General features: G+C 39.6%; 1 protein-coding gene across 5 annotated transcripts in view; it reads left to right on the top strand.

Moving 5' to 3' along the window:
* AKAP6 (A-kinase anchoring protein 6) overlaps positions 1-19230 on the top strand; it is a 486958-nt gene that overhangs the window by 242833 nt on the left and 224895 nt on the right. For all 5 annotated transcript variants that reach the window (XM_041758859.1, XM_041758854.1, XM_041758855.1 and 2 more), the window contains 2 exons: positions 15000-15096; positions 16242-16405. In XM_041758859.1, the coding sequence (XP_041614793.1) occupies positions 15000-15096; positions 16242-16405 (261 nt within the window). The remainder of the gene's footprint in view (positions 1-14999; positions 15097-16241; positions 16406-19230) is intronic.

Here is a 19230-nt window from a genome sequence, read left to right as displayed (position 1 = left end):
TATTGCATGTTTCAACTGCTTATTCATTTTGGTTGCTGAGTAGTATTTCATTGTATAGATTTATCAGTTTGTTTATCCTTTCACCTGCTGATGGACGTTTAGGTTGTTTCTCTCTTTACCTTTCTTAGTGGCTAAAGAAAGAGAAGTCACAAAAAACTGCATTTTTGACTCAATGCATCATAAATAGAAGCCTCATAGGGGCACCTGGTTGGCTCAGTGGTTGAGCGTCTGCCTTTGGCTCAGGTCATGATCCAGGGTCCTGGGATCGAGTTCTGCATCGGGTTTCCCGCAGGGAGCCTACATCTCCCTCTGCCTGAGTCCCTGCCTCTCTCTCTTTCTATGTCTCTCATGAAAAAATAAATAAAATCTTTTTTTTTAAAGAAGCCTCATAAATAGTTCTGGGCAGACTATTTAGATTTTTTTTCCCCTAAGAGAATTTATAATATCTTCAGACTTAGAGGGCTTATGAGTAAAGCATCGGAGCAGGACAGCAACTTCTCCCTCTAGAGATTTCAGTTCATGTCCATATTTGCTTCTGAAAAGATAACTCTGATCTCCCAAGTTGTTTTTATGCATGCCTAACTCACCAAATGGGCACCACGTTGTATAAAACCAGTTGCAGGAAAACAGCAGTTTTTAAATCCATAGCCAATCAGGTATCTAGTAGGAGAATGCAAAGTCTATGACACCATAAAGCACAAGGGCCTGATTTAAACTTGGGAGATAAATTTGCACAGGCAATACCATGTCATACTGGGCAAACATTAACCAGCCACATAGAAATAACGTTGGAGGAACAATGCTCTTAATTCAGTTTGATGAATAAGAAAACATGGGGAGAAATGGTGATGAAGAGTTCATCTATCCAGCACCTGTGCATGCCAGGCAATTATGTAGGTGCTAGGAATACATGATAAATGAGTTTGGCTTCTTTCTTCCAGGGATTTGCAATCTAAGAGAGATGACCATAGATTAAATGTAGTCATCTATAGAGCCATAAATGGTAAATGTAATATAATTTTGAACAGTAAACTTCTCGTAGGATAAGCAAAGTACTGATAGGAACACAGAGAGAAATTTTTCTTCTTCTTCTTCTTCCTGAGAGTAAGGAAGGCTCAAAGAAATAACTGAATGTAGACCTCATAGGCCATTTGTGATTTTTTTGGATAGAGAGGGGAGGAGAAGAGATGCGAGGAAATTTTATGGGCAAGTTAGGGAGGTGTAGTGAGCCATCTGGTGTGGCTGAAACTGGATTGGGGTCTTGTAGGGTTGGGGCTGATGGTGAAGGAGATTGAATGTCTTTTTAATGGATTGAATGTTTCTCTGAGAGCAAAGGGACTCCATGAAGATTTGATTTGATTTTAAAACAGTAGAGTAACATGAATCAACTGTAAATTCTACATGAGGGTAGAGTCAGTTTGACATAGATTAAATGGATGAGGTCCATGGCTTAGAGAAAGGATAACCATGAGCATAATGGAAAATGGATTTGAGTATAGCATTTGAAAGATGCGGGTACAGACAATGTTTATCAGCTTTTTTAAATGTGTGGGTTCTCTTTTTTTTAATGACGAGTATATGGCTGTAACACAAAATTCTAATGGTAAATAAAGGAAAGGGAATAAAAAGGTAGAAAGCCAAAAGTAAGCCTCCTACCTCTGTCCTCCCAGTTACCCATTCTCTGCCTCTGAGGCAACCAGTATTCCTTGGTTCTTTATATTCTTTCAGTATTCAAGGTATTTGAAAACAAATGCATGTGTGTACTTAACTTTGTTCCCTTGATTTATGTTACCAATAATTCAAAAAGAGCAAATGTAGAATTACTTTATCCTTTTGAATGCTGCACAGTGTTCCATTTATGAGTATGCCATAATTCACTTAACTAGTTCTATATTGATGAAAACTTAGGTTGCTGTAGTCCTTTTAAAATTATAAACAGTGCCTCAGCGTATCTGCTTGTATATTCATCACATTGCATCATTGTAAGTATATCCTTAGGATAAATACCTTATATATGAAATTTCTGTGTCAAAGGTTATATACATTTACAATCTTTCTGTATTGCCAAATGGTCCTTTATCGAGATTGTACCAATTTATACTCAGCAGGGCATGGAGAATGCCTCCATGTGCCCATGCTTGCTATTGAACTGTTATCACATTGGTGATCTTTGTCCCTTTGATAGTTACAAATGGCATTTCATTGTAGTTTAGTTTGTATTTCTTGTATTTTAAGTGGAGTCGAGTACCTCTTCATATTTTTAGGAGTCATTTGTATTTCTTTTTTGAGAACTGTCTGTTCATATTATTAGCCTATTTTTTTCTGTTGGGTCATTGGCTTTTTGCTTCGAGATTTATGGGAGTTTTGTATATATTAAGGAAATGAGTCCCTGGTCTGTGATGTGAATAGAAAGTGTGTTAAAAGGATACTATTTTGGGGATTCTGTTCCAAAATAACATGGATATCTCCACAGTTTGAGGAATCAAGAGTTCAGGAGATCTCAAGGTCAGGCTGATAAGTATGCAACAGGTCTCTACCCATCTCAAAAGCACGTTCAGATTCCAGCCCTGGAAAGACCAGTGTGCTCCAGGGAGTTTGCTTACCTAGGCATGGGTGGAATAAGACTGAGATCATGGAGGCTGTGGTTGAATACATGGATGAAGTGATGTCTAATCATGAGAAAACTGGAGAGGAGGTGAATCAGCGTTAGGTGGTAGGTAGGTAAGAACAGAGGAGAGGGGATAGATGACAGAGAGGGGGATGGATCAGAGTTCTCTTTTTGATGTTCTCTTTTGGATGGTCAGAAACCTCAATGGCAGTGTCTATTTCATCTTTCCTCGTCTTCCCTGAGGCTACTAATGTCCTTGACAATAGCACAGCAAGGCCTGCTACCTGCTAGCTGACAGAAATCTAATCAGGACTTGAATATATCGAAGAGTGTGGAAATTGGCAGAAAGCTTCTCTGTGTAGAGTGGGCCCAAAGCTCTAGGGCCTTTTGGGGGTGTGCAAAACTAGGGAATGTGAACATTACAAGAAGGATTTGCATGGGAAAGAGGGGACAGATGTTTCAAAAGCTTGGTGACTATGGGGGAGCATGTGCTGAAGGTGAAAGAAACTTTGTCTTTCATGCAGCGGCTGACATTATGGAACTCGTTAAAGAAAAACATTGTATTCACTGGGAAAATAATTCAAACCAAAATTCAAATAAAAGAACATAAAAATAAAAGGAAAAAGTCTTACCCTCCCTTGGATAACTTGCATAAACAGTCTGTTCTATATCCTTTTGGACCTCTTTATATAAAGGTGCATACATTTTAAGAATTTTAAAATTCATATTTACATGCTATTCAATGACTTGCTTTTTGTATCTAAAGATATCTCAGACTTCTTTCTGTCAGTGCATGAAGATCTATTACCCATAGCACTTTTAGCAGCTCCTTAATTTTTTATTGAGTGGATGCGCCACAATTTATTTAATCATTCCCATGATGATGGCCATTTAAGCCATGTCCTTATTTATGCTTTTGCAGATAATACTGTAGTGAGCATTCAGGTTTGTTTTTGTTTGTTTGTTTGTTTGTTTGTTTGTTTTTACACATTAGTTGAAAGTCTCCTCTTTGTCCCATTAGTGTTTATTTATAGAAGCATCTCTGGGCCCCCATGGACTGGAAGTGTGTAATACTTATAATACAATACAATACTTACAATAATGGATGTTTCTACAGGCCTAGAAAAGTGAGTAGAGCCCATGTTTATGTGTGTACAGAGGTTGAGTATGTGTTTATAGGGGTAGCTTGTAAAGCCCACCTTCTAGAACTTGTTCATTTCAGGATTAGTACCTGCAATTTGAGGGGGCTACCACAAGGTGGCACAGAAGCACCAAATCCTGCAGACAGAGTTTACCGTTCTTGGTACCCTTGAAGGGTTTGAAATCTTCATGTGTCATTACCCTAAGTACTTATAAAAACAAACTGGATTAAACTGGTAGTGTTCCTGGCTAATAAAATCTCCACACAGATACTTTCATGCATTTATAACATATATTTAGAACTTCATGTTACATTGTATATATTTTTTTTTATTAAATAGGTTTCATTAAAAAAAATATATACTTCTCACAGAGTTTTTAACCATACAAGAAAGTTTCCCCGAAGATGCTCAGCTGTTTTTCTTTTGCTCACCCTTCTATGTCCGCCTCTGCTCCATTTTTCATTGCTCCAAGTTAAGAGATAGAGGATGGGCTTTCCTTTTCCCTACTTCCTGGTGCCCACCTTTCCCTGGCTACCATCCTCTGCTGAGATGACAGGCAGCCCTGGCCCAAGAAAGACGAGCTTCACAAGCCTAGCAGCTGCCACTGTACAGCAGCGACTGTATTGCTCAGCTAATGGGAGACTGTCAGTTAGACTTCAAAAGACTGAGCTGTGTGAGTTTGGCTGCCACTTCCCTCAGCCTTGCTGAGCAGAGCTAGTAGCCTCGTAGGAGCTTTGAAGTTCCATTTGCTCGTTCCCCTGGATTCCCATCAGTTTAAGGTGAATAGCTGAGAATTTAGTGGGGAGCAGCATTACTTCTCTTTGGGGGATTTAAAATACTCAGTTCTCAGCCTTGAGTTACTTCATTTGGTAGCTTGGGAATGGAAAGCTCTGCTGGGAATTCATGAGCATGCGGGCATTTTGGCGTTGATGTGTGGGGACAGGAAGCTCATTTTGGACACGTAGGAGCCCCGGACCACGTTCCTTTGCTTACATAACTATTTCTGGACATCTAGGAGACAAATAGTATTGTCTTCCATTTTCAGTTTAAAAGGATTCCTGAACTGTTCAGAGCACCTGGGGATATACTTTTGGCCTGATTCAGTTTAAGGACTTGGGCTGTGATACCCAGCAGTTCTCATTGTTTTGAAAATTGTTGGTGGCTAGACATTTTACTAATTTATTATTTTGTTTATTGCTCTTTTTAAGATGTGATGATTGTTTTACATTAGGATACCAGGGAAACACTGTGTTTATTAAGCATTTCCTATTTAGGGGCTGAAGAGAATATTTGCAGTCTGGCTTTGCACTGTGAGCGTTCACGTACAGGCCACAGGACACTGTGTAGACAAAAGCCAGGGTGTGGCCTAATTCTTCTAAGCCAGGGTGCTGTCACCTCCTGCCTCTCTTCTTGTATAGGCCTATGTGCAGTTCCCACTTACCTACCGGGTGACATGGAGTTTTGGAATCTCGAAGCAGTTTACTCAGTATAAGTGATATTAAAGTTAAGAGTTTCAGGCCTGAAGCAGATCTGAAACAGAAAAATGCCTGTCATATCTGCTGATTGTTGTGAAGATCAAATAAACATGTTGTATTTGATGATGCTTTGTTCATTTGGAGGGAATCGTTAGCATTTTTGTTGGAGACCTGAGAAGAATGTGTGGTGTGAGAAGCTCAGGTGCCCCTAGAGAAGTTGGATTTCTCCCTATCCACCCAGACTGTCACCTCCTTGAGGGGATGGCTTGTGTGTCTCTTTGCAGTGTCCTCTGACACCCAGCCTTGTATGTGCATAATAAGTACTAAAAATATCTGCTAGATGAATGAATGAGCATTTGTAAGAGCAGTGTTACAACCATTACAGGCAGCACATTGTAACTAGTATTGTAAATCAGCAAACAATAACTGAGAATGTCTGTGAGTTAAATTATTTCCTCTACTATTTCCAAACCAAAAATGGACTCTGGTCACAGAGCTTTCTGGGTATTGTCTGGTATATTTGTGACAAGAGAAATGCCTATAGAGGGAAAAAATTGGAATGTTTTTTCCTGTTTTCAGGATGTAATTCATTCCCTTTGGCAGAAAACACAAGGAAGATATTTTTTTTTTGAAAACAAAAATATTAACTCTGATATTAGAAAGGTTTAAAAAAATTCTGCAGATTAATGTTGCTATTTCAAAATACGAAGGCTGTATGACTAGACAGGATGTTAATGATTTGACATTACAAAATTTATTAAATTTATTTTTAAAGCATTTTGGTTCCCCCTCTCAAATGCATGAAACATGTGGGAGTTGGAATAGATCTGCCCCAGGCTGCCAAACAAATTTTTAATGGAACTGGAGTCCTTCAGGGATTGTCCTAAATCCACATAATATTCTTAAGTCTTGGTGTTTGCACTGGGACCTGTATATTAGCAGATGTACATGTGAATAATATACTTATATCCATCCATCACCTTGGTGACTCCACATCTGTAGGGGCTGCTGCACATCAATTATTCCCCTGCAGGGGGTAGAGCGATATTTGGGCCAGCATTGACCTCTTTTTTAATCAGAGCCTCAGAGCACTGTATTCTGGAAGTCAAGTGGTCCCTTTAGACAGAACCTGTTTGAGACTCCACTCTGCCTAATGTGGCCACGCTGGGAAGTCAATGTGATTACCTGTGCCAGATGTGGAGGTGGCATCCAGAAAAGCAAATTAAAATTTGGTCACCAAGAGGCACTGTCAACACTTAGGATCTTTCTCCCATGTATCTAATTTTTGTATAAGGTATTAATGAGTCTATCAGAAAAGAATGTCAACCTTAGTAAAATACATTTACCTTCCACACACACACAAAATACAACTGTATTTATTTGAAAGAAACTGTGATTTGTTTGAAGAGCTAAATTCACCTTCAAATGCTTGGAGATGTGTTTTGTTTTGTTTTGTTTTTTAAAGATTTTATTTATTTATTCATGAGACACACACATGCAGAGAGAGAGAGAGAGAGAGAGAGAGAGAGCGAGGCAGAGACATAGGCAGAGGGAGAAACAGGCTCCATGCAGGGGAGCCTGATGTGGGACTTGATCCTGGAACTCCAGGATCACGCCCTGGGCTGAAGGCAGGCGCCAAACCACTGAGCCACCCAGGGATCCCTGGAGATGTTTTTATTATCTCAGGTTTCAGGAAGAAGGTCTTCTCAGGAAGAATGAGGATTTTTGTCTTTATATCTTAGTGCTGCCTTCTTTTTTTTTTTTTTAAAGAGGAAAACAAAGTTTTTATAATGCTTATCTTTTTTCTCATGAATTTGGAACTTCTTTCTCAAGTTGTACCTAGTGCTTTTAAATTTTTTAAGCTTCTGATAGTATACCTGGAAGTGTGTTGCATATTGTCATAACTGATAAATCAGTGACAAATGTGGCCACTTCATTTGGTTGGGGAGATACACAATTGTGGTGGTGACTGACCATTTATTTAATTACGTGGTAAGTACCATATGATGAAAGGGTAAAGTTAAATTGATGATTTGGGCTATCTCAGACAGGGTACAGTTTACATGGCAATTACACTGAGATCATCTAAGTGTAATTGGCAAGTAATTTTGTAAGCAAAGGAACATGACAGCTCATTTACATGGTGTTCACTGAGTAAAATTTGGGGACATTTATCAACCACTTCTAGGCAAAAAGCGACTGTACCAATATCTCCCAAGTGCTATATGCAGTTTGAAAGCTACTTGGAACGTTTTTGGTCTGAATATTTGTTCCCCAACATTTGTTAGGTATGTTCTGTGTGTCAGGCACTGTCCTAGGCACTGTGGACTCAAAAACGAGTGGGAAGGAACTCGTGGATGGGAAGCAAGCACATCATTAGTTATCGAACATTGCAGCAAGTGGCAGTTCAAGCTCTGCAGAGGTACTGGTGATACTGAAGAGAATGTGCAAACTGGGAAGATAGAAGAAAGACAGGGAAAACTTGCTAGACAGATTGACACCTGAGATGAATCTTAAAGAATGAGTAGAGCTTAGCCAGGGAAGGGGAGGACTGTCCATACCTCCTTACCAGGGGTGCCAGCAAGAGCAGGATCTCAGAGGAGCAAGATGGCTGGTATATGCTAGAAGCTTGAAAAACTTGAAGCAGTTCAGGCACATTTCAAGGTAGACATGGGACCTGAGAAGCGAACTTGGTTGGGATTTTAGAGGGCTCTATAAGTCATACCTCTGGGAAGCTATTAAAAGACCTTAAGAGAAGGAGCACCTTTTTCAGAGTTGTTTTAGAGATAGGCCATTCTGTGTAACCAAATGTTTTAATTGAGTGACTATGATATGCCAGGCGGTGTTCTACTGGTAAAAAGGCATTTCTTCCTCACAACGATCTCATGAAATAGGCACTAATATTTCTCCCTTTTTACAGTGGAAGAAACTAAGTACCTAGGGTTTCCCACAGTTACACATGGCTGATGGAGGAGCTGAGGTTTGAACCCAGGCTGTCAGCTCCAGAGTCCATACTGTCACCAGCACCTGCATGATATCATGGCCTCCTTGACACAATCAATTGCAACTGCCTGTTTATAAGATGCACATCCTCCACCCCATTAGACTGTGAGCTCTGTGAGGTCAGGGGCTGTATTTACCTTGTTCACAGCCCCATCCTGCATGCTTAGGACGATGCCTGCACCTTCAGAGACATGCCACAAATAAGGATTAAATGTAGTTTTGAGAGGCCATAACCAAAAGCTGTCAAAGTCAACCTGGCAGGGACAATGATGAGGGCCTGAATCTTGGGCAGTGTTAGTCAATATGGAAGAGTTGAAGATGAAGAAATTAATTGGCAGGGCCTGGTGATTGATTGGACGTGTGGATTTTGTTGGCATATTCTCACAGTGTTTCTGATTTCCAACTCCTCCACTGGAGAGATGACTTGGCAAAAGAATTTGAAGCTCGTGCTGCTTTTCACAGAGCTCTTAAATTCCTGAGAAGAAATGTTGTGGACTCAGGATGAGAAGTCAGAAGAAACTTCCCTGGAGATGTTAAAAATAGAATGAACACATCTGCCCGGGACGGTTGAGAGACAGAGCTGCCCTGGGGTAGATGAATAGTTAGATGGCCTTTGGGATTCTTCCCCCTTTGAAAATTTTCTAGTTTAGAATAAATAAAATGTCTCCCAAGCCACCTATCCTTAACTGCCTGGCTGAAAGATAAAATCGAAGTGTCCAAGGACTGGAAAATACTGAGTCCAAATGCCTGGATTGTAGGTAAGGAAACAGAAGCCCAGAAGGGTTAGATGATTCGCCCAAGAGCACACACTCGAGGCAAGAGGAAGCCCCAAATCACTGGCCTCTCTGTCCACGCACACTTTGCCCCAAAACTCAGAAAGCAGCATGTATGTTTTGGTGTGCCTGTGGGCAAGCTTCTGCTGGGTGATGACACTAAAGCGAAGAGTATGTGGTATCTGCACCTAAGAAGTTTGGAGAACCTCAACAGTAGGCGCTACTCATCACTTGAAGTCACCATAAGGTACCATTTACCACAGAACACATTCGGAAAATAGAGAAAATGAACTTAAAAGTCGTAATGGTTTTTCTTTAGTCTCACTTATTTCCAGGCATTGCTTCAGTGCTTTATAATCATTATCTCTAATTCTTATAATAACCTAGAAGTTAGTATTATTTTCATTATATGTCTTAGAACGGCGAAGCACTGAGAACTGATTCCATGAGACCAGACTCTGTTAACTCTAAGTCCTACTCTGCACAAACGATGTTAACATTTCATTGTGTTTCCCCAAGGTCTTCTGTTCCCATGTGCCGGGAGTGTTCATTTACATAGCTCTACTGCTATCATGGGTGCAATTCTGAATCTTCATTTTTTGGCTTGTAATATGTTCTGTGTATTTTTCATGTGATTTCATAATCTTCACTTGAATGGCTGGATAGTGCCTTGTCAATTTTTCCAGAGGTTCTTAAACAAAGAAATGTTTACTCATAAAAACCCTTCAATTCTTGGCACATATGATATTTGGAAGGTATATTTTATATTTTGAAGACCAGATGATCACCCTCTGTCAATGGCATGGGGAGGGAAGAAGAGGATCTGCCAGGCTCAACACAGGGGATTGGGGCTTTCTTCCTCAGCAAGAGCCCCAGTGGGAACACAGGATGGTGTTAAGGCATGGCTCAGAGTGGAGCCCTGGTGGAGATGGCCTGAGGCAGGTAGCAGGTGACTTTTTAAGCCTCTGCTTTTCTGATTGAACACACATTCTTCCTCTTGCCCTTGTTAAAAAAAAAAAAAGCAGCAAGTTTTCATTTTCTTAGGGTAGTAAAAAATCTTTTGTGTGAAGAAAAAGTGTCATCAAGTGCCTTATTCATCAGCATATATACCATCTCTTTAAAATGACAGTGGGAGTAAAAGTTCATCAGTTCAATATGTCTTTCACATTGGGAGACTCCTGACTAATAACCTCTGGTATTTATCATCAGAACAGCCAAAGAACTAAATTCTGGCACATGCTGCTCTCACACACTGAGAAAAACTTAAAAAGACGGAAGATTTTCTCCATTTTTTTCTTCTTTCATTCATTTAGAAGAAAAGCATACCTTTTTTTAATTAAAAAAATTGTGAGCATGCAGAAACATCTGGCCTATATTATCATCTCAGCCTCCTCAATGGCCTGCTTGTCTCCAGTCTGCCCTTTTAAAAACTCTGCTTAACAGTCAGAGAGATCTTTCTAGAACACAGAACTAGAGCAGTTACTCTCCAATGTGGCTGACATCTTCTTGCCTCTTTCATGGCCCTTGGAATTAAATAGCATGTATAGCCATGGCTTCCACCTCTCCCACTTGTACCTTGTCCCAGCCACACCAAGCTGCTCAAGGCTTCCCACTTCCTGCTACAATAAACAGCATCTCCAGGCCTGCATAAAAATTAATCCTTTCTGTACAAGCTCCCTGCAAGGCTCTGCAGAACCTGGCACCCAGCTTGGGATCCCACAGCACCTATCGGCATTTACTACACTCATGGAATACAGCCCACAGTCTTGGTTTTACTGGCTAGCATGATACTTTAATTAAAAAAAAAATCTCATTGGGTAGGGCATATTACTATTCAGTTTGCTTAAGGTCCCACCACTCTCTATTTTTTTTTAAAGATTTTATTTATTCATAGAGACACAGAAAGAGAGAGAGAGAGAGAGAGAGAGAGAGAGAGAGAGAGAGAGAGGCAGAGACACAGGCAGAGGGAGAAGCAGGCTCCATACAGGAAACCTGATATGGGACTCGATCCCAGGTCTCCAGGATCATACCCCAGGCTGCAGGTGGCGCTAAACCGCTGCGCCACTGGGGCTGCCCCCACCACTCTATTATACACCAAACCTTCATTCCCCATTTATGCTATGCTGGGTCACATAAGGCTCCTGGCTTTTTTTTTTTCTAAATCTCTTTTACCCAAGAGACTATACGATGCTTATGCCAGGATTATGTATCGCTACCTTTTGTATCTATAAGCCTGGCAAAGACTACCCAATAAATATATACTAATTTGTGCCTTAAAGAAACTGAAATTGGTCATGAAAGACTTAATAACTCTTTTTTGGATTTTCTGATTGTTCACCAACATCTCAAAACTCATGGACATCAACAGACGTGCAGACATTAACAGTATTTCATTGGATGATTCAAAGTCTGTGTTCACCATACGAAGCTACTAAGACTGAGCCACTTAGGATCTTTAAGCCTCTGAATGTGATTATGGTCTTACCTACTATTTCCTGCACCAGGAGATTCCTATCTGTTCTTATGAGTCCTCATGAGTAATCATTCTTCACCTTTGTCGTAGTTTTGTCCAATAGGGCACACATTTCCTAGATTTCATTTCGCATCCACATGACTGCCATACTCTCATCCAAGGGGAATCTTCAGAAATTTGAATAGAAGGGGATAAGATGCAGTATTTTGTTTTGTGAAGTCTGGTCATGGTCAAAGTACAATCAGTTTGCTCACCCAAATTTCCATCCTGCCAAGGAGTAATGCACCCAGATCTATCTAAACTGGTGAAGCTAGAGATTGCAGGGATGGAAATACCCATTGGTCAGCCTCTGATGTATTATCTTTTTGATAATCCACTCCTTTGTTTCAGTGACTGCATTTTCCATTTCCTTAGTTATTATCTTCTAGATATTCAATTACATGCTACTTCATTTTTTATTTTTTAAAGATTTTATTTATTTATTCATGAGAGATGCAGAGAGAGAGAGAAAGAGAGAGAGAGAGTCAGAGACAGACAGAGGTAGAAGCAGGCTCCCCACTGGGAGCCTGATGACTGACTCGATCTCAGGACCCTGGGATCATGATCTGAGCCAAAGGCAGATGCTCAACCACTGAGCCACCAGGTGCCCCCATGCTACTTTAAAGACATTAAAAAAGATCTTGAGTCTCACAGAACCCAGATTACTCATATTTAAGGAATTTCATGTAGTCAGTGACCTAGGAACACGGTACCCACCTATGACAATGTTGTTGCCATAAATTAAATCTTCAGAGAATGTCCTGAATTTTCAGGGAATGCTGTGGATGTTGTGGAGGGACATAAGGCATTGCTGAGGAGCACAGAATGGATATGTGTCCAAGTGTCAGATAAAGACAAAGAAAGAAAATAAAACCGTTTCATTTAAGCTTCCTTCCCTAGGAATAAGGTAGGAACAGAAGGGGGAGAGCTTATTACAGAATCCTTTAGCAGTCAGAAATTTCATTGACGATTTTGTTAATGTGCCTGTATAGCTGCCTTCTCAGAGGACAATTGTGAATTCCTTAGGTGATGTTATTAATGGTTAATGGGTGCACCTGAAAATCAAGCAATATTGTGCCATTTGAGTAATAGATATATTAAATGGGTCTTTTCTACTGCATCAAGCTTATCAGCTTATCTTTTTCCTAATAATGAATACCTCATCTTTTCCTCTTTCCTAATCAAATGCTTCCACATCATCTTGAGGCAGAACCAGACCCAGCTGCATCTATTCTATACTCTTGGCTTCAATTATGTCAAATTATCCAACCTACTCACAGGTCCTTAGGTTCTCTTTTGCTCTGAGACATAAGCCTGATGCACCTCTTCAGAAGTTCATGATTACTAACCATTCAGCACAAGTCTGTTGTAAGTAAACAGAGAATCAGAGAGAGTACTAGGCTAAATTTACAGTTTTAAGGAAATCTGTAGAACACGTTTCTTCCTAAACTTTGGCACTCTCCTGTTGATCTCAAGTGTTTTTCTTTTCTTTGTCCCTCTTCCCTGAAACATACATGAACCTTACTCTACATGGCATGGTTTCAGAGTTGAGGATTTCTGCTGCAGTGACAAAAAGTACGTGCAGCCATATTTTGGCTATAAAATAATAAATATTTAATTTTTCATAGATATCATATTGTTTGTATTGACCAAGGCATTAGGCTTCTCATACGTTGCCATACTTTATTTTATTCAACTGTATACCTGTAGCTGAAAGAGGACAATACAAGAGTGAACAGCCTGTGGGGAAACTTAATACTGTTTCTTTCTGTTGTATTTGGCTAAAACTCTACTGTTTCTTATGCCTCTAGTCAGATGAAATAGTTCATTTTGGAGTCAAAAATTTTTTTAGTCAAATTTCTTACCTTTATACTTAATGGTCTGAATTGTCTGTTTTTATCGCCTTCATTTTCAGTTTCTTTTAATCTGCTTTTTATTCTCAGCTTTAAAAAGACCACCTTTTCTCCACTAAGAAAAAGGGAGCCCAGATTCACAACTGAACATCTAAGATAACTTAGAGGCTATACTTTGTTCTCCTAGTAACACATTTAATTGCCTTTTGATGCCAGAAGCCATGTTTTAACCCCCCTAAATCCCTGTCACTTTGTCCAGTTTACAGAACAGGCATGATGCATGGTTTCTAAATGAATGAATACCTAATTTCACAATTTATGGTGGTTTAACCCCTTTCATCCAAATTACATTCTAACTGGGTCTGTATCATCTTGAACTTCTGTTAAATGTTCTCAATACTAAGATTAGTGCTGTGCATACAGCAATTGCTCAATGAGTGTTCAGTAATAGCAAAATATGTTGTATTTTTGGAGTCCTATCATGGAGAAGCCAATATTTGACACACAGTATTTCAAATTCATGTTCTAATTAGTCAACTCAAGGAATTGATTTTCACCCTGAAGACTAACCACTGATTCAGGAGATTGGTTACCATGATTACTCTCCATTGGACCTCCTTGTGGTTGGAATGCCTTATAACATTCCAGAGATGGAAAATCTTTGGAAAACCACCCATGTTTCTTGAAATATCGAAATGGAAGCCCTCCTCTCAGAGAGTGTTACTGATTCAGTTAGATAGATATCCATTATTTCTACAAATCTATTGAACATCTTGTGTGTGACATGCATTGGAGATAAATGTGCAACTAGTATTTCTTTAAAATTGCTTAAAATGTGGTAGCCAAGTATAGAAATAAAGCAGAATACAGATGATAAGTTCTGTAGTACAAACACACGTAAGGAACAGAGAAGGGAGTAGGTAACTCCATATGAAGCAATAGAGAAGGCTGCCTGAAAGAAATGGCTCTGAGTTGGGATTTAGCGAGCCGTTTTTAGTTTTTGGATGACTGTCGTGAGTGAAAATGCCCCCGATGTGCTTGATGTATTCATTTTTCAGACCGAGTCACACTGTAAGAAATAAGCTTTTAAAAAATCGAAGATTTGGAGAGCATTTGACCCCTCAGCACAGCACTTCATTCCACCTTGGTATTCTCTGGTTTGTGTGATATCTGAGAAACAGCTGAATCCAACCCTTACTATATTAATGGATTTATATATGTGCACATAAGGCTAATATATTTTATGCTGCCAATTTTTTTATGGTTTCATAAATAGTGCTATCACTAACATTTTTAAAAAGTGAAGGAAAGAGCTCATATGTGCTGGTAGAAATTCAGTGTATTTTATAGAACACTGCTATTCCTGATATAGCCTACGGGATGTGACTTTTCATAAAAACCTAATGAATTTCTAGATTTGTCAGCTGTTTCCAAACAGATGCACTCTGCTAATCTAATGGAAACATTTTGAGCCCAGATTCCAAATATCAATAGCTTTTAGTATTGCAAATTAGTTTGTCTATTGGGTAAATTGGGCTGTGTGGTTCTTGATAAAAAGTAGCAAGTAATTTTGTATGGATGTTTTATGTTTAACTGCCTTGCCAGGGTTTGATGCTCATATTTTTCCTTGCAGAGTTTTAAGTTGAATGTAGACAGTCATTGTGCTCTCAAGGAAGCTGTGGAGGAGGAAGGACACCAACTTCTCGAGCTTATTGCATCTCACAAAGCAGGTAAATCCTCCTGAAATATTGCAAGCCTTTATGTCTCCAGACTATTAAGAATGAAGAAGCATTGCTGTAAATTACTGCATATATTCACTTCCTTATGTATTATTAATATTTACATTATCAGATTGACCTTCAAGATTTATAAATGTTTCATATACTGCATACAATGCTGTGATACTTATAAGATGAAATACTGCCTCCAAATGGTCTGTTCATTTTATTTTGGGCTTGCTGTTCGCCCGAGTTTCAATTGAAATCACATTCCTGAAAACTTCACATTGACATGCTTTTTGATGTAGGTGCTCTGGAAATAACGTTAAGATAATGAATGAGAATTGTGCAAATAGTTATAATGCATATGCATTAGGGTACTTATAGATATCATTACAGATATAAGGCAGGCAGTCCAGATATATCCGATTATTTCCCTGCCAATTCGCACACATGAACATTTTGCATGTTTTCTGCTGGTCATTGCATTAGCAGAGTTTTGGCCTTAAACCAACTCTTACCCGGTATTAATGTATTTATGAAGAACAGATTATAAATAAAAAATAGTTTTGTCATTTGGTTATACTTATCCTGGTAGTAAAAGACCATAAGACAGGATGAATTATAATTTGACTCTTGCTTTGAGCTTACTACAGCTAAATAAGGAAAGAGCAACATTAATCGGACATGCTAATGCTAAAGACTGCTGTCTTATTCTGGTCCATTTACTATATTGCTCATTGCATTAACTTTGCCTATTTCTGTACATCTTTCTGATCATTATAAGGTCTCCACACAGTTACACAAAAGGGCCTTTTACTTGGAATGTGAAGCTTTCATGTTAGTCATTTTTGCACATTGTGATTTTTGTTCGACATGCATTTTTTTTTTTTTTTAGCCAGTATACTGAAGCTAAGTCGATTCCCAACCATGCATCTATGTGGTTATCCCATTTTTGGTCCTTATGCCTTATGCGAAGGCAAAAATCCCTGGCCCCTCTCCTTAGGGACAAAGGCTTATATGGCAGGTGATGGTAATTGTCGTTTAAAATTATGTTTACTATTTGGGATATTCATCTAATTTATTGGATAAAAGACAATACTGGGTAAAAATGCAGTCCAGTCTGTAACTTGTATTTTCCCCTCATTTTGGAGAAGGGCTGAAGGACATGCTGCGGATGATTGCAAGCCAGTGGAAGGAGCTGCAGAGGCAAATCAAACGACAACACAGCTGGATTCTCAGGGCTCTGGATACCATCAAAGCTGAGATTCTGGCTACTGATGTGTCTGTGGAGGGCGAGGAAGGGACTGGAAGCCCCAAGGTAAGTGGCTTGAAGTTTGCCTGATTTCCTCTCATTTCTGCCTTCTTTTGAACTAGGCACCACTGAAGTTTTCTTTCTACCCCTAAGGCTTTTTGTTTCTACTGGGTAAACTTTATATATCTATTTCTATCTCTCTCTCTTTATATATATATATATATATATATATATACATATGTGTGTGTGTCTATCTACATATCTATATGTCTATATATATCTATACATCTATATCTATGTCTCTCTCTCTCTCTCTAGAGAGACATAGAAAGATAAAACGAAATGGCTTAGTTTAAAACAATAATAATAATAACAAAAAGGCTACAACTTTCAAGTTTTCCAGGAAGAGGTCTTTTTGTCAAAAGTGCAAAGTAGGAGGGGCATGATACTTTAAGGGTAGGAGAAAGGGGGACATAAAACATTTAGTAAACAAAACATAAAGCATCTTTAACATGAATAATCAGAATGGTTTTAAATTGTTTTTTTGCAACTATAAATCACTATAATCAGTGCAATCACTCAGCTCTGACATCCATTAGCCGCTTGGTTACAGCAAATTAACAAAGAAGAGAGAAAGTGATTCATTATCTCATTCCTGTTAATGACTATCAGATGCATTGCCTAATTAGGGGATGGTCATTGTAGTGGGAAGAAGGTCATATGCTTTGCTACAAATCTTTTTGCTCTGAGTGTAAGTTCTCCATAATGGTGCATGCACCGAATACAACAAGTACTTTAAAAATGAGTATTGACATGTTTTGGTTATCTATTTTAGATTTACAAAATAACCCATAAAGCATATGCAATTAAACTTTAAGTGTATTTTTTAATACAGTGCAGTGCTGTTCTAAAGGTATCTTTGACCTCATGATGTGGAAAATAATTTTATTAATTCGGTATTTTCTCGTGGTCTCTCTTTCTTTTGTATTTATTCTCTTTTGAAAGTAAATGCAGAAAACCAGTCTCATAATAGACTCAGCCTTGAAACACATTGCTGTGTGGGGGAAAACAGATTTAAGAGTTCATGGTTTCTATTCCAGTCATGGACAAAGTAATTAAATCATCAAGTCACATTTATTCAGCATCCATGTGGATTGGCATTGTGCTAAATGTATACAGAGCAAGTTAAACCCTTTACCTTCGTAGACTTACATTCTTAAGTGCACGCAGAGGAGAAACCCCACCTGCCCAGCAATGGTGAGACCATGCAGCCAGTGAAGAGCTCAGAAGATTTATGGCTTTGGTACCTCAAACAACAACCTTTAACTTATTTTTTGGAAACATAGAACGGAATGATGAGCTCTGTTCCACTTAAAGCAAGCTCCTTGGAGGAGGTCACATTTCAGGAAATACTCGAAGGAAGGAAGAGCAGTGGCTTGGCACAGGAGTGCACATTTTAGGAAGTGACGTGACGAAAAGATCAAAGCTGGAACTAATAATATGGAAGGGAGAATGTATTCATCAGATTTCTCAGGGCAGAAGTAGGCCCTTTCAAGGAACAGACTGCAGGGACAAGTTGAAGGGACTAATGCTTTGGCTGGGGTGGAGGTGGGGTGATGATGAGAAAAAACACAGCTCTAAAGTCTGTTGTGTCCTATTTATTTATACTGATTATTTACTTTTAAAAAGCTATCTGCATACCAGATGTGGTTCTATGGCACCTCTGTGGATTCTTTCATTTAATTCTCACAACAAACTTATAGGTTAGTCCCATATGATCCCCAGTGGAGAGAATGGAGGCACAGAGAAATTAAGTTACTTGCCTAAGGTCACACAGGCATAAGTAGTAGAACTCAGATTTGAATTTGATTGGCCCCAGAGCCTATGTAGGTTGCCACACAGAGTACTGCCTCTCAACTGGCACTGCTTAGGGCCAGGTATGGTGGTGATGAACAATTAGCTTCAGTGCCTGTGTCACACATGGATCTTGTGGTGAAATGGGGAGACAGGCTTAATCTAATAATCATGCCTCTATAGATGGTGATGTGCTATGAAAGAAAAGAGAGCAGCTAGAGGTTGGGCTGGGAGAAGTGATTTAGATCAGGGGCATCAAGGAGGGCTTCTTGGAGGGGGCAAAATTCTATGACTAGGCCCATGCAGTTGGAGAGAGAGACAGAAGGGTTTGAGGGAACCATAGGCCATTGGGTGGCCTCTGATAGCACAGGGGAGGGTTTTGTAGTAAGTAGGGAAATGACATCATTGATTTGCAGCATAAAAAGCTGTTCCTGGGGATCCCTGGGTGGCGCAGCGGTTTAGCGCCTGCCTTTGGCCCCGGGGCGCGATCCTGGAGACCCGGGATCGAATCCCACGTCGGGCTCCCAGTGCAGGGAGCCTGCTTCTCCCTCTGCCTATGTCTCTGCCTCTCTCTCTCTCACTGTGTGCCTATCGTAAATAAATAAAAATTAAAAAAAAAAAAAAAAAAAGCTGTTCCTGGCTGTAGTATGGAACATGGGTGGGTGGATTGGGTAAGTGGGAGTTAGGGTAGCGAGGTACCAAAGAGGAACTGCAGAGATGGCTCAATCACCTAAATTAATAAAAGACTGGGCTAAAAATGAATAGTAGCTCTCTTCACCAGACCCAATGTGAATTTGACTTTGAAACCAGCTCATTTTGTAGGGGAGTATATTGAGTGGGAATAAAGAAGATAACCCAACAAAGAGAAAGTATTATCAAAGGACAGGCAGTGTCAGCATTTCTCAAAAAGAGGAGCACTTGTCCAGGCCCAGCCTTGAGAGATCAGAACCTCCTGGCTGGGGCCCCATAATCCGCATTCCACAAGCTCCCAGAGAACCACATTGTCCTGTAGGCTCCAATAAGGCCCTTTTCCTTCA

The sequence above is a fragment of the Vulpes lagopus genome, chromosome 6 (assembly GCF_018345385.1).
Source record: "Vulpes lagopus strain Blue_001 chromosome 6, ASM1834538v1, whole genome shotgun sequence".
NCBI classification, from domain to species: domain Eukaryota; kingdom Metazoa; phylum Chordata; class Mammalia; order Carnivora; family Canidae; genus Vulpes; species Vulpes lagopus.
This window is presented reverse-complemented; position numbering and strand designations above follow the sequence as displayed.